This window comes from Dermochelys coriacea, chromosome 8, assembly GCF_009764565.3.
Source record: "Dermochelys coriacea isolate rDerCor1 chromosome 8, rDerCor1.pri.v4, whole genome shotgun sequence".
In the NCBI taxonomy this organism is placed as follows: Eukaryota; Metazoa; Chordata; order Testudines; family Dermochelyidae; genus Dermochelys; species Dermochelys coriacea.
In genome coordinates this window covers 107384966-107399835 of record NC_050075.1, presented here as the reverse complement: position 1 = coordinate 107399835, position 14870 = coordinate 107384966, and the positions used below count along the sequence as shown (strand labels likewise).

The following is a 14870-nucleotide window of genomic DNA, read 5'->3' as shown; positions in this document are numbered from 1 at the left end:
CCCAGTCTCTGTTACCCAGAATCCCCTAGGGCCCCACCTTTGCACCCCAGTGTCGATTATCCAGGATCCCCTGGGGCCCCACCTTTGCACCCCAGTCTCGGTTACCCAGGATCCCCTGGGGCCCCACTCCTCTGTGACATGATTTGGCCCAAGCAAACCAGGACAATAAAGGGAAAGGCTGAACCCGAGCAAGCCTGTGTCTGTCCCTGGCCCGAATGGGGTGGCCGTCTGTCGGTCCCTGGCTGGTGGGGAGGGGGTGGATGTGGAGTGGCAGGGTGTCCGTGGGTCTGTCCGGGCTGGCGGGGGGGGGCCGTATGTGTGTCGGGGGGTGGGGTGTCCGTGGGTCTGTCCCGGCTGGCGGGGGGGGGGGTGTCCGTGTGTCTGTCGGGGGTGGGCTGTCCGTGGGTCTGTCCCGGCTGGCGGGGGGGGGGGTGTCCGTGTGTCTGTCCAGGCTGGCGGGGGGGGTGTCCGTGGGTCTGTCCCGGCTGGCGGGGGGGGGGTGTCCGTGTGTCTGTCGGGGGTGGGGTGTCCGTGGGTCTGTCCCGGCTGGCGGGGGGGGGTGTCCGTGTGTCTGTCGGGGGTGGGGTGTCCGTGGGTCTGTCCCGGCTGGCGGGGGGGGCTGTCCGTGGGTCTGTCCCGGCTGGCGGGGGGGGGTGTCCGTGTGTCTGTCCAGGCTGGCGGGGGGGGTGTCCGTGGGTCTGTCGGGGGTGGGGTGTCCGTGGGTCTGTCCCGGCTGGCGGGGGGGGGGTGTCCGTGTGTCTGTCGGGGGTGGGGTGTCCGTGGGTCTGTCCAGGCTGGCGGGGGGGGTGTCCGTGGGTCTGTCCCGGCTGGCGGGGGGGGTGTCCGTGGGTCTGTCGGGGGTGGGGTGTCCGTGGGTCTGTCCCGGCTGGCGGGGGGGGTGTCCGTGTGTCTGTCGGGGGTGGGGTGTCCGTGGGTCTGTCCCGGCTGGCGGGGGGGGTGTCCGTGTGTCTGTCGGGGGTGGGGTGTCCGTGGGTCTGTCCCGGCTGGCGGGGGGGGGTGTCCGTGGGTCTGTCCCGGCTGGCGGGGGGGGGGTGTCCGTGTGTCTGTCCGGGGGTCGGCTCCTGGCCCATGGGTGCCCCCAGCTCCGCCCCGCCCGGGGATCAGGTGACGGGGCCGCTGGAATTTGACACCAGAAGCGGCCGGGCGAGGAGGATGGAGCCGGCTCCTGCCTCCCAGAGGCCGCCCGCGAGCCCCGCCGGCAGCCGCAGGTCCGAGCCCGCCCGCCCGGCCCCGGAGCCGCTTCGCCCCGCTCGGGGAGTCCCGGCCCGGCTCGGTCCCTGGTCCCACCTGCCGGCCCCGGGGGGCCGAGCCCCGGCCCGCCCGGCTCTAACCCGCCTCCTCTCCCGCGCAGGGCGGCGCAGGCAGCGCCGGGCACCTGCCCCCCGGGGCTCGCCATGCGGACAACGTGAGCCGGCCGGGCGGGCGGCGAGTCCGGGGCCCGGCCATGGCCCCCGGGGCCGGCTGAGCGCCAGAGCCCGCCGGGGATGCGCCCGCACCGCAGCCAAGAGGTACCGGGTGGGGCCTGGGGGTCTGTCCCGGGACGGTCGCTCGGGACGGGGGCAGGACGGGGGTCTGTCTGGGGGGGTCTGTCTGTCCCGGGACCCGGGGGGGTCGGTCGGTCTGTCTGGGGGGGTCTGTCCGTCCCGGGACGGGGGGGCTCGGTCGCTCTGTGCCCCGGTGCCGGGAACTCCGGTGATTTTGTCTCTCTGGCGGCCGCAGGGAGCGGACTCGATGCCCGCCAGGGACCGGTGCCCGGGGCCAGAGGGAGGCGCGTCCCAGCCGCGACCCCCGGAGCATGGTCCGCAGGCTCCCGGCGCGCACGGTGAGTGGAGCGGGGCTGGGGGCGGAGGTTTCCCGGGGCGCGGGGGAGCCCGGGCCGGGGTCCGCTGCAGCCGTTTCCCCAGACTGAGACTCCAGCTGCAGCCGTCCCGCCTCGGCAGCAAACGTGGGGTTGTTGTGGTAGGGTCGCCCCGCGCGGGGGGGGTTGTTGTGGTAGGGTCGCCCCGCGCGGGGGGGGTCGCCCCGCGGGGGGGGTTGTTGTGGTAGGGTCGCCCCGCGCGGGGGGGGGGTGTTGTGCGGGGGGGGGTTGTTGTGGTAGGGTCGCCCCGCGCGGGGGGGGGTTGTTGTGGTAGGGTCGCCCCGCGCGGGGGGGGTGTTGTCCCGGGGGGGGGGTTGTTGTGGTAGGGTCGCCCCGCGCGGGGGGGGTTGTTGTGGTAGGGTCGCCCCGCGCGGGGGGGGTGTTGTGCGGGGGGGTGTTGTTGTGGTAGGGTCGCTGTGTCCAGCCTGCCCTGGGCTGTGCACAGGTGAGGGGGTCCCTGAGGTGGGTCACTCTGGGGCCACCCCCAGTCAAGGCACACGTGGCCCTCACACTGGGTTCAGCTGAGCCGAGCCAGGCCGGGCTAATCCCCTGTTTAGCCCTGGCAGCTGCCCAAATTAGCTCCTGGCAGGGGCCTCCCTCCTCCGCTCCCTGGGTCTGCCCAGCCGGGCGCCCAAGGCCTTGTTCCCCCCTAGCATCTCCTTCCCAGCATTAGGGGCAGTCTGGGGCCCCCTAGAGCAGGGCACTTCATTCCCCTGCCCATGGATCTTCCCTGACCCAAGAGGTGGGTGCAGGGGCCAGGCTGGAGGTGCCCTGGCTCGGGATCTGTGGGGCAGCTGTGTCCCCGTGTATCAGCTCTGGGCCCCGAGGCGGTGCTGGTGTCCCTCTCCCAGAGCGAGCCCCCGAGCCCTAGCTGGTGGATTGAGTGGTGAGAGGAAAGGAGCAGAGCTGGGGGCTCGGTGCTGCCTCATGTTCTGGTTCCCAGGGGTTGATTCGTGGCTCAGCTGTGGGTGGCTGGGAGCTGGCAGTTCTGTCATCGGCCACTTGACGGTTCCTGTGCGCGTGCCCCGGCTGGCGGAAACCTGCCAGGACATATCTGGCTGGTGATGCGCCTCCGCGCGCCCCAGTGAGCTGGGCAGGGGAGAGCGAGCTCCAGCCTGGGTCACTCCTGACACACGCCCAGCCTGACCTGCCAGCGCCCCTTGGCCTGGCTGGAGAGTGGCCGTAGCACATGGCTCCTCTGGCCCTGGGCAAGGCCTGGGGCTGCGGGAGCCCAGCGGGCTCTGGCTGCGCTTTAGGGGGCACTCAAGGCTGTCGGGTTGGCCCCATGCAGGAGGCTGGGCTGGGCGCTGGGTTCCCATCTCAGCCATGGAGCTGGTGAGCTGGGCCCCGGAGAGGCAGCTCCGCTGGCGGGCGTGAGCTGTCCTGGAGGCATTGGTTGGGCTCTCTGTGAGGTGAGTGGGACACCAGGCCCTTGGGCGGCTTCCAGGCCATGGAAGGCTTCACACTGACATTTCCAAGTGTTCGTGTAGGAACGTAAACATAAATCTCCCTCCTCCCTTCCTCTGGAAAGTTTCTCCGGGAGCAGCAGCCGGAGCTCTGGCTTGTCCGGGCAACGCACGGTCCTGCAGCCCCTTTCTGCAGCATGCTGCCTGCTGGGGGGGGAGGGGAAGCCCCAGGTCGCTCTTCCAGCCGCCCCTGGTGTGGGAAGGAGGCGTCCCTGAGGCAGTAGCACCCGGGAAGAGTGTGTAAACATCCTCTCGTCTGCAGGGACGATTCTCCAGCTGGCTCAGAGGCTTCCTCCCACCCCAGCAGGAGGGTCCAGGGACCCTATCCCATCTGCCTGGAGCCACCTTCCTACACTGCAGTGCCCTTGCAGTCTGTGGAAATCAGTCGCTGGCAGGGACTTGCTGGGAGTGTCCAGTCCCTCCCCCTCCATCAGGCCTGGGCAATTTGTCCTTCCCTGTCTGCGATACTTGGGTGTCTAGGCTCGGCCAAGACTAGAGAGAGCCCTGAGGGTCAGGACACAACAAATCCACTGGCAAAGGGGATGCCGGAAGTGTGGGGTGGCGGGTACAGACACATTCATTTCTCCAGAGCTCTAGCAGAGTTAATGAATCCATATTTTCTGCAGACACTCAGCTAATCCCACTGAGTAGCACCTGCTTGCTGAGCTCTATGCAGCGTGGTCTGCCTGAGCCAGCAGCCAGCTCCAGCGTCTCTGCTGCTGCTCAGCATTGCTCTCCCCTTCCCCGCAGCCGCCTGCTGAGATTACCTGGACCCTGCTCGGGTCAGCTGCTGCTCTCCAGAGCCCTGGAGGGCACTGATGGGGCCCAGAAGCATGTTGGCTTTACTCAGCACTGATCAGCAGCAGGCACTGCCCTGGGGCTACTCAAGGACTGGGAAGGTAGCTCCACAATCCTCTTTCTGCAGCAGCCAGGAGACCCAGGGAGGGCTAGAGTCACAGCCGTGCCCACCAGCAGCCCTGGTCTCTGACAGGATGCGCCTGGCTCCCCCAGACCTTAGGTGGGATTGCTCCAGCAGAAGTCCTGGAGCCGGTCTCCCGCGCTGCCCTTTAGAGCCAGGAGGCTGCTGGGGGCTGGGGAGAACAGCAGGCAGCTTGATGTCGTGCTAGCCAGAGGCTGGCAGTGTGTGTGTGGGCAGGGAGCTGTCACCCATGGAAATCCCCCTCTGTCCCACCCTGGCCCTGCGGCCTTTATGTCCCGTCTCCAGCCAGCGGAGCACAGCCAGACCGAGGGGGAGGGCCAGAGAGGTGCACGCTCGTTTTCGGGGGCCAGGTGTCCTTTCAGGCAGGTGTGGTCCTTGTGCGTCCTAAAGAACCTGTAGCCTGAATCCACCCTGCTGCAGCCTGGGGCTCGTGAGCTGTGTCTGCAGCGCACGCCACAGCCATAGAACAGGCCCTGGGTCTTTGACCCCCCCCATGACTCCAGGTACCCCAGCCCCTGCGCACTGAGCACTCGCCAGTCCATTCCTGGAGCCTGGCAGAGCCCAGGGCAGTGGGATAGAGAGAGTGCGGGTTACGTGGGATTACGTGATGGCCCCAAGAGAGTATCATGGCTCGGGCCCAGCCTAGAGCCCCCAGTCCATGCCCGGGGCCTGCCTTCCTGCACGAGCCACCACCCGCTTCCCTTCACTGGTTGCTTCTGCTTTCAGCCCATTTCCGCCAGTCCTCTGGCATGGGCTGTGTCTGAATGTGCCCCACCTGCACGCCATGCGGTCTGCCTGACCCCCGCCAGCTTCGGGTCAGCGCCTCTCTGCCTTCGTCAGGAATCTCCTGGATAACTGGAGTCGTCGTCCGTCCCCTCCTCCCCTCCCCCCCTCCCCCGCTGCCTGGCAATTGCTGGGCTCCATGGCTGAGCCCGTGGCTGTTCCAGCCAAACCCCGTGACACGATTCTCCAGCTCAGGGAGTGTCTGTGTCTCCCACCGTCTGCAGCTCAGCCCGCGTTCTGCCCGTTGTGGAAAGCCATCGCTCTCTCCGCTGTGCGCGCCTCCCAGCCACCTGCTCCGGCTCCTGGGCCCGCTGCCAGCTGCCTTGTCCCCTGCTGGTAGCAGACGCCCCCGCACTGGCCCCATGGGGGAGCAGCTGGGCTGGCTCTTGCAGAGAGGTGAGGAGCCAGGAGCCTGCAGGTGCAGCTTCAAAGGGAGGAAGAGCCAGCCCCATGTGAGCAGCTGCTCTCCAGGGGCCAGAGCTTGGCAGCAGCTGCCCTGCGCCCAGCTCTCCTGGCGCTGCGGGTATCGGGTTCCTGATGCTCCAGGATCCCCGTTCCCCTCGTACCGTCGCTGTCCTGCCTCCTTGTGCTGCCTCTGCCCAGCACACGCCCCAGCTTTTGGGGCCCTCAAGGGCCCTGTCCTCCCTCCCCCACCTTCCTGCCCCTCCCACCGCTACTGCTGCCCAGGGCCCTTCACCTCCTTCAGCGCTGTCCCCAGCGCCCCCTGCCCTCTGCACTCAGTGGGGCTGGTGGCCCAGGGACGAGCTGGAGGCCCGGACACCTGGGTTCTGCCTGCAGTGCTGTGAGCTGGAGGCTGTGACAGTGCCATGTGGTGCTCTCACCCTCCCTGTGCTTTGCCAGGCACCTTGTCTGGCTCAATCCTTTGATCCCTCGGCTGTGAGCAGCCTCCCAGCCATGGGCCCCATGCTTTGTCCCTTCCTTCCCACAGAGGCGCCAAGTGCCCCAGCCCTGCCCTCCTGGCACCCCCCCGGCTGCCTGCCTTTGTGTTGTGTCCTGCTCTCGCTGGACCTACTTGAGCCTCTAAAGCCTGTCATTGGCTAGCAGTGCCGGCCGTGCCGTGCTCTGTAGCCCCACCAGCCGGGTGCTCCCTATGGAAGCTGTTCTCCGGAGGCCTGTCGAGCCGGGGCCATGAGTGGCATGTGCCAGTCCCCAGGTTGAGGAGCTGTTGGAGAAGAAGCTCTGTTGGAGGTCACTTTGGGGCTGGCTCCAGTGGCAGGAGGGGCTGGGAATCCCGTCTCCGGAGTGGCTGCCCTTTTGTGCTGAAGGGGTGGCGTGACCCTGGCCAGGTCTGCCTCATGTGACAGCTCCAAGCCTACCAGGGTGGGCGCGCGCGGCAGGTGTTCCCCGTAGACCTGCCTGTCTCTGTTGCCCAGCAGGAGGGAGACAAGCCCACATCTCCTGTGACTCAGTGATTGAGGCAGGGACGGCAGCTGCAGCTAACAGGCCTGCTGAGAGGACAGCTGGGCCAGTGCCCAAGGCAGGTGGCTTGTGGGTCTTTGTGTCCTTGTGTTTCCTCCAGGGTGGGGCTGCAGCCCCAGGTGTGACTGTGCCCCATCCCAGTCCCCCAGGGTGTGGGCACAGCTAATGGAGGGGTGGGGAAGAGATTCGGTTCTGTCCTGGGTTCCTTCCCCTGGGAGGGGCGGAGGCTGCATGCCGGGCCCTTGGGTGTCTGCGTTGCTGGCGGCACCCTCGGCTGCCCACAGCGCCTTGGCAGCTGGCACAGCTGGACTCGCTCCTTCCAGCAGAGCTGGGCTCTGAGCTCGGCCTCTGCTGGCTCTGGCAAGGCAGCCGGTGCAGACTGAGGCGCATGGGCCCCCCACCGGATGACAGACTGCCCGTTCGCCTCTCTAACCTGCCCACCCATCCCCCTCAGGTCAGGCTGGGGCCAGAGTCCCCTTCGCTGTGTTGAGCGCTTTGACAGCACTCGTGTCTGTCAGCACTTTGGGGTCGCTGGGTGCCCCTCAGCCCCTGCGGATCCTCCCGCCTGCGAGGTGCTGGCCCGTTAGTGTGGGATTGGAGGTGACTGCGCGTGGGGCTGGCTGGCCCCAGGGGCGTGGGAAGGGGGGGAATTCTCTCTGGCTTGGGTTTGCAGTGACATGGTGAAGGGCCAGCACAGGCTGGGTCTGTGCTGCCCCCCTCAGGGCTAGTGGAGAATTGCAGCTCAGCCAGCCATGGGATACTGGAGGGGGACCAACCTGGCAGGGCAGGTAGCGCCCAGATCCCCGCACGGGGAGGCTCCCAGCCCCCCCCAGGACCAGCTGTGGCTGGGCAGAGACCCTGCTGGCATCTCTAGTAGCACTGGCCCCACAACCAGAGGTGATGTCGCCAGGCCCTGTCTCCCCTGAGGCTTCAGAGGGGCCCAGCTGGAGGTGACTGCCCCACGCACTCGCTCCACGCTGGGCCTCAGAGCAGGGCTGGCACGTGGGGCTAGGTACCCGCTGCAAAGGCCTGGCCCAGGCCCTCTTCTCTCAGGCTGGCATCTCCCAGCTCTATTCCAGAGGGAGCTTGCCCTGTTCTCCTGCACAGCTGCAGGGCCTCGGCACTATGGGTTACGAATGCTGGGGCCGAGTCCAGGCATTGGCCGGGGCTGCCTGGTGCCGTGATGGTCACAAGGACGCCGTGCGGCTTTCCACACGCTGCTCAGAGGGACTGAACTGCTCTGGCTGGCCCAGGACAGCTAATGGGCTGTGGAGGGAGTGGTCGCCAGCCAGGGGGTCGAGGGGGTCGCCAAAGGCCCGTGTGGATTCCCTTGGCCAAACTCCATCCATGGTTCTGCTGCAAGCACTGCTCTGCCTTCCTGCAGCTGCGGGGCTGGGGATGCAGGCTGAGCTGTGCGGCCCATGGAAAGGCAGCTCAGCCAGCGGGGAGGGGTTTGCTCTGGGCAGGGCAGGTAGAGAGGGCATTGCCCATCCCCACTGACCTCAGGGCCCACCATGGTGGAGCGGGGAGCAGCTGCAGCCCCCAGGTAAAAAGACTTTCCAGCTGGATGTGACGAGCTGCCTGTGGGCTGGGAGCCAGGGCACTTGTGTAATCACCTGGCTGGCTTCCTGCTCTGTGGATCTGCTGCCAATGGGCTGGGCCTGCCTGGCCACTGTGTGTGGGCAGATAGGGCTGGGCCCGACTCCTCCTCCCTCTCCCATCAGGGCACAGGCCAGGCCAGGGCTGCAGGTGCTGGGCTTGGGGCTAGGGGTGGATCCCTCTATCCAGACCCTGCACTCTGCTCGTGGGGCTGGAGCTGGCTTGATAGTCCCCGTTCTCCTGCAGTGCCCATCTCTCATCAGCCATCAGCCGGCAAAGGCAGGCAAGCCTGAGTCCTGCCATGGCCGGGCAGGGGTGATGAGACCCGATTCGCGGCGGTGCACAGTTCCTGGGTTGTGATGCATTGTGAGTGATCCAGTGCGGTCCCCTGGGGCTGTTGGTGATGGCCAGGTAACACTCACTGCACCCAGCCAGCTGTCCTGCCCCATTGCCTGATGCCCGAGTGCCCAGCAGCAGCCATTTCCCCTTCTCCCAGGCACAGAGCAGGAACGGGCAGAGCTGGACAGAACAGGGTTTGTGGGGGGGGGGGCGTGAATGGGGTTGTGGCAGGGGCTGGGGGTTCTGGGCTGGGACTGGGATACTCGGTTCCCGGGAAGGAGGAGCAGGGAGGTGGCAGCTTCTCCAGACACTCCGCTAGCAGGGGAACAGGCAGCTCAGTGGGGAGCTCAGTGCCGGGTCACGCACATCGGACGGGTCGATTCGAGTGTCTCGCCAGGCTCTAGACGAATGGTGGGCGGGTAGGGCTGGGCTGGCAGCTCCACCGAGCCTCTGCGCAGGGGAAAGGGCTGCAAACCCAACGACAGATGTGTTGCTGCTACAGGGGAGGCCATCGGTGCACTGGGCTCGGCCTGGTGCACAGTGTGCGTGTGTGTGTGTGTGCACTTGCACTTGTACCTGCACCTGCCTTGTGCTTGGGGTTGGAGCCTGGGGGCAGGTTGCCCCATAGCAGGGGGTTGCCCCAGCTGCTCTCAGGGCCAGGTGCCACAGGCAGCATGGCTCTCTGGCGAGGAGCTCTGCTCTGCCCCCAAGCCCTGCGGGAATCCAGCCACCGTGGCAGAAGGCGCCGTCTGGTGCTGGGGCGTGCCGTGCTGGTGCCACGTTCTGGGCGGGGGGCTGTGGCCTAGCTTGTTGCTGAGTTTGGCTTGGCTTGCTCAGGCATTTGGTGCCTATGGGATGAGTGTCCTAGAGCTGGTGTCTAGCTTGCTCAAGCTGCCTCCCCGGGCTCCCCTGTTCTGCTCCCGGCATCTCCAAAGCACAGTAAGACTAGGGGAAGGAGGAGCTCAGGGAGTGACACTGAGCTGGGTCAGAGGCCAAGAGAGATGGGCAGGACTAGGGGAAGTACCAGATGAGCCTGTGGAACTCACTGCCACTAGATCCTATAGAGCCCCAGGGGGCCACCAGATTCAGAGAAGGACTGGCCATTGCTATGGAGAAGGAGGTCCTAAGTTATGCTAGTGAGGATCCTCTTGCCTGGGCTGTGAGCCTGCCAGAGACATGCGGGGCAGGAGGGGCCCAGGCTGCTCCATCCTGACTCCCTCCGTTCGCGATGCTGGTGCCGATGCTGGTGTGAAGGTGGGAGGGCTTCTCCCCTGGGGTGCGGTTCTGGCTCCCCTGTGACCAGAGCGAAACGTGTGCTCTGAGCACAGACAAGGCCCCTGGCAGCGCTCAGTACTTCCCTCCCTCCCGCCACCCGTTCCGGGGGGCCTGGGAGCAGAGCTGGGCCTTGCACTCACTCCCCCGAAATTCTGCCTTCGAACTGAGCCACTAGAGCCTGGGGCTAGGGGCACCTCCAGCTGACCCAGGAGCCTCCCAGGGCTACCCAGAGGAGTTGATGGGCTCTGGCCCAGCCTGCTCCGAGATTGTGGAGACACAGCCCAGCCTGTGCCATTTAAGGGAAGCCGCTGGGAAGAGGGCCCAGGCCAGAGGGCTGGCATTAACCCCTGTTGGGAGGCCATGGGACAGCCGACCAGCTGCTAGTTGCAGCCCCAGGGACCAACGGGGGGCAGAGGGGGAAGGGGGAGGATATTGGGGGTTGGAGGGCTGTGAGGGAGGGGGTGGTGGGTCGACGTTGGGGTGGAGAGCAGTGGGGGGAAGGTGGGGGGGGTTGACGTTGCAGGTGGGGGGGATGGGGCTGTGTTTACCAACAGGCTGGAGGGAGCTGTGTCCTGACGCCCCCGCACCCACGTTAGTCCAGCCCTCTCTGGGAATGCTGTCCAGAGCGAAGCAGGGGCCAGGCATGTGGGGCTGAGGGGTGAAGGCGGCATGTGTCTGGGGCAGGGGGTGGTTGGCCCCAGCCCCGTGGGTGGGTTTCCTTCCCCAGCATCCCCAGCCCAGGGGCTTTCACACTCACCCCCAATCTTTGTGTTTGCAGACAGGATGGAGCAGACAGCGGGGGGGCCGGCCTCCCCCCCCACGAGGACTCTGCGCCAAAGGCCCAGGGTGAGTGCAGCCCCATGGGAGAAGGCCCGCTCCAGAGCCCCTGTGGAAGCAACGCATGGGGGGGGACAGCCGTGGCCCAGGCGAGGGACAGGCAGCCTTGGCTAGTCTGGCTTTCCCCTGTGGGTCCTGCTCCCCTCTCGCCCGCCCCCGGCTCTGGCCCTCTCCCGGGGAGGCTGGGAGCCCTGCCTCGGGGGCTGCAGCATGGAGCGCCCCATCCCCCCCCCGCACCCGGCCTGCACCCTGTGCGTGTTGCTGCCATGCTGAGCCCGTGCTGTGTTCCAGGAGGGGGTGCTGTGGGGTGCCCTCGCCATCCTGTCACTGCTAAGCAGCGTGGCCACGGGAACCCCGCACACCTGGCACCACAACACCACCCTGGGGGCTGCACCCACTGCGGGCGGTATGGGCACCACCAGCCCTGGAGCAGAGGACAGCCTGGAGGCACCGCTCGCCAAAGCCTGGAGCCAGCTCTCCGGTAGGTGTGGGAGGCGGGAGTGGGAGGGCATGGGGCAGGAGAAGGGCCAGGCACAATGGGGGAGCCTGGGGTCAGTATTGCTCAGGGCAGTTCAGGCCCCTTGTGACCCTGTGTCATGCCTCCCGTTTCGGGAGCAGAGAGCCCCGTGGGCCCCACATGGCCCGCACTGCTCAGGACCTGGGGGCAGCAGGGCTACCGGGAGGGGGGAAGGCTCCTGAGCTCAGTGCAGCTGGTGACCCTGAGCCCCAGAGCTGAGGCAGGAGTGGGCCACCCAAAGGGCCCCTGGCCACCCCAGGCGGGGACGGTCGGAGCCCAAGGCAGTGGGGCCCTACCCCAGCCTGACGCTAGGACTGAATCCTGGCCGCAGGAGCCGGTTGGCATCTACCCGCCCCGTCCCCTCCTGTGCCCCCTGCTCCCTCTGAGCACTGGCTGTGTGCATGGGCCAGGTAGGCTCTCCCCATGCTGTGGGTCCCGCGGGCACCAGACAGCCCCTCTGGGGGCAGGAAGGAGTGGGGGGGGCATACTCTGGCTGACGATCCTGTGTTCCCAGGGGACAACATGACGGCAGCGGGGCCCGGGGAAGGGGAGCTGGCCAAGGACCTGCTGCTCCGGGCCGAGCGCTCACCCCTGGGCCCCGCCAAAGGCAAGAAACCAGGCCGGCGCAGGGACGGCCCCAACTGCACCGTCCGCAGGCTGATGGTGAAGGTGCGGGACCTGGGGCTGGGCTTCGACTCGGACGAGATCGTGCCCTTCAAGTACTGCAGCGGGTCCTGCCACCGCAGCCGCAGCAACTACGACCTGACGCTGGCCACCCTGCTGCAGGAGAAGGCCATCAAGCCGGGCCCGCTGGGCCACGTGGCCAGCCACCCCTGCTGCCGGCCCACCCGCTACGAAGCCGTCTCCTTCATGAACGTACATAACACCTGGCAGACGGTGGAGAAGCTTTCTGCGGCCGAGTGCAAGTGCATTGGCTGACTGATCTGCAGGGGTGGTGCCCGCTCTAAGCCCACCTGGCACTACCCAGACTCGGGGTCCCATGGCACATAGAGAGCGGTGGGGATAGGCAAAGGCTGCAGCGGTGCCAAACCTCCCGGAGGAGCAGCTCAGTGGGGGACGAGAGTTCACCCGGGCCTCCCCCTTCTGCTGCAGCCGAGCGGCAGCGGGACCCCCAGCGTGGGGCTGGTGGCAGCAGGGCGAGTCTCGTTGCTTCGGCTGGACACTGCCCCTCCCTCCCAGTCACTGGCCTCCTGCCAGCTGGGGCTGCCATTGGCGACCCGGGAGGTTGCCGAGCACTGGCTGGGAGCCTGCCAGCCGAGTCCTGCTCGCTGCTCTGCCATGTCCACTCAGCAGCCGCCGAGCTGCCCACTCCAGTGCCAAACAGCCAGCCTCGTCTGCCTGGCATGGCCTCCCCAGCCCTCCCTGGAGTGCCAGCTGCAGGGCTGGCGTCCGCTCCGGTCCCAGCTCAACAACGGGCTTCCGGGGTCCCCCTGCCCAGGCTGGTGGCTGGTAACCTGAGTGCATCTGTTGCGGAGTAAGATGTGTGCGAACCCTCAGCCCCTGTGCGCACTCTCCTGGCTCAGCTGCACCCCCAAGCACACGGGGAAGAACTGCCAGGCTGGGTCCTTGGCCGCAGGGGCTCCCTGCTTGGTCCAGAGCCCTGGGGGATGCGTGACCCTGCGGGGGGCTGCCCCCCGGCTCCGGCTGGCTCTAGCCCGGCTGCAGTGCGTGGGAGGCAGCTGGCCCCAGGGCCCAGGCTGGGGCAGTGTGAGGAGGGGCTGTCCCTAGCCTAGAGGCTATGCTGACCTCTGAGCCCCTTGCTAGAATTGCCCCCCATAAAGGGACAGGCCCCTCAGTGTGCTTTGGGGTGCACCCTTCATCGCTGCTTGTGGCCTGGCCCCTCTCCCTGGGATTTATACCCAGGAACCCTCCGCTCCTGGGGTGGCAGTTTTTTGCCCCTGTATTTCTGGGGGAAGAGCTGCCAGTGCTGTGGGAGTGAAGTGGTGCGGGGGCCTCGCAAACGCTCCCCACCTCCTCCCACCTGCTGGCAGAAGCTGGAGCTGAGTGTCCAGCCCAGCAAAGGGGGCATATGGGGCTAGAAACCAGGCAGGCTGAGCCCGTCCCCTGGCATCTTATCCTGTCCCTCTAGAACAGGGCAGCGGGGCGGGGGGGAAGGCAGTGAGCTGTCCTGGGGGGCCCATTGGGGAGCAGGGTGGCTGCAGCAGAGGACAGTGCTGGGGGCCCAAGGCCTGCTGAGAGAGGAGCAGGTACCAGCCTGGGGGTGCAGGTGGCAGGGGCTCCCCGCAGGTGCTGGAATCTGGATGGGTGCAGGCACTGCTGCTGCCCCAGCCTAGGGCAGAGGCCACAGCCAGGCACGGGCCCCCACTGCTGTGGGGCTGGGAAGCCTGTGTTTGCCCCCATGGGGAGCAGCGTCAGCTGCCCAGTGCTGGTGCCCATGCAGGGGAACCGGGCCGGCAGGGCACCCCCCGGCCATGCTGGGCACTGACTATTTATTACTCTAAGTTATTTATTTATTGGTCTTGAGCGGCGGCTCCTATTTATGACATTGGGCTGGACAAGGGGGGGACAAGGGGGGTCGATGTAAAGCTGCTGCTATGGAGGCCTGGGCCTGTGGCCAGCAGTCCCATGCGAGGGCCCCCCCCTTTATATTCTTCTGACCCGTATTTGTAAAGTTGGATAAACTCTATTTTTGTACAGTTGCATTTTTCTGTAGCAATAAAGTGATGGGCCATGTGGCTGACTCTGGCCCTGGGCGGAAGCTGTGCCATGGGTGAGGAGGGGGGACAAGGGAGGCTGACCCCCTGCCCCACGTCGTTGCCCCGACTCCCATGCCCCCCCCCCGTCTAACTGGAGCCTGCCACTGGGCTGGGACCTCATTTCAACCAACTCTCCTCGGGGAGGCCCCTCCCGCTGTGCTCCCCTGGCCTTCCTGCCTCTGGGGTGCCCCTGTCCCCTCTCGGAACCCCTGCCCACCCCAGTGTGGGAACTCCACCCCCTTCTGCTCTGCCCAGGGACAACATCTGGGGCTATCCCTCCTCTCCCCTCTGTGCTGGGCCCTGGCCCTCTCCCCTGGGCAGAGCAGGACCCACACTCCTGGCCGGGGCCCTTAGATGCTGTTTCTAGTGGAGGGCGGAGCAGCTGCCTGGCCTTGGCCCAGCAGGTGGGGCCTGGTATGTCGCGTGTGCATTTCCTCATGACGGCAGGTACAGCCTCGCTGCAGCTGCCATGTCCCCACCTGCATTGGGACCTCTGTGTCCTGGAAAGGGGGAGCAGGAGCTGGGCAGGGAGCCCAGCCAGGCCCTGCACCAGTGTTGGAGTCAAATGCAATTCAGCCATGGTGCTTAGGGGGGCAGGGAGGGGGCATTGCCAGGGGCACTGAAAGCAGACTGCTACTGTCTGGCCAGAGAGGCCAGGTGCCAGGCCATGCTGAGGGGTGGGGCTCCAGGCAGCTCTGCCCCTGCCTTGCAAAGGAGAAATGTGCTGTACAGACACAGGATGGGCAGGAGTGGGACTGATTAATTCACCTGTGGAACTCTCTGCCCCGGGACAGGCAGCAGGCCAGGAGCTCGCAGCATTCCAGAATGGAGCAGCGTTTCTCTGGAAAATGGCAAACGGAGTCACAGCCCCCTGCTCCGGGGCATGAATTCACCAGGGATGGCTGGGGTCAGGGACATGTTCCCCACGGATTGAGGGGTCCTACCCGCCTTCAGGAACATGCAGCGATCATCCCATGAGAGCCAGCAGGCTGGCCAGTGACCCTCACCCCAAGTAACCCCAGCACAGCCCCCAGTGACCCCCGCTCCATGTACTCCC

At 66.7% G+C, this 14870-nt stretch overlaps 2 protein-coding genes across 2 annotated transcripts in view; both read left to right on the top strand.

Annotated features, from left to right (window-relative positions):
* Positions 1-1275: 1275 nt before the first annotated feature.
* On the top strand, positions 1276-13797 carry ARTN (artemin). Its single transcript, XM_038413546.2, has 5 exons — positions 1276-1529; positions 1741-1843; positions 10500-10567; positions 10850-11039; positions 11590-13797. The coding sequence occupies exons 1-5, from the start codon at positions 1506-1508 to the stop codon at positions 12012-12014; spliced, it is 810 nt and encodes a 269-aa protein (XP_038269474.1). The 5' UTR covers positions 1276-1505; the 3' UTR covers positions 12015-13797.
* The window catches only part of IPO13 (importin 13), a 41574-nt gene continuing 39143 nt past the window's right edge, over positions 12440-14870 (top strand). The window contains exon 1 of the mRNA XM_043491316.1: positions 12440-12570. Within this exon, the coding sequence (XP_043347251.1) occupies positions 12440-12570 (131 nt within the window). The remainder of the gene's footprint in view (positions 12571-14870) is intronic.

Bases quoted from the DNA above. Each gene is read 5' to 3' on its own strand.
- ARTN (XM_038413546.2), top strand. From the start codon at position 1,506: ATGCGCCCGCACCGCAGCCAAGAG. The intron at 1,530-1,740 runs GTACCGGGTGGG...TGGCGGCCGCAG, and splicing joins GCCCGCACCGCAGCCAAGAG to GGAGCGGACTCGATGCCCGC. The intron at 1,844-10,499 runs GTGAGTGGAGCG...TTGTGTTTGCAG, and splicing joins GCAGGCTCCCGGCGCGCACG to ACAGGATGGAGCAGACAGCG.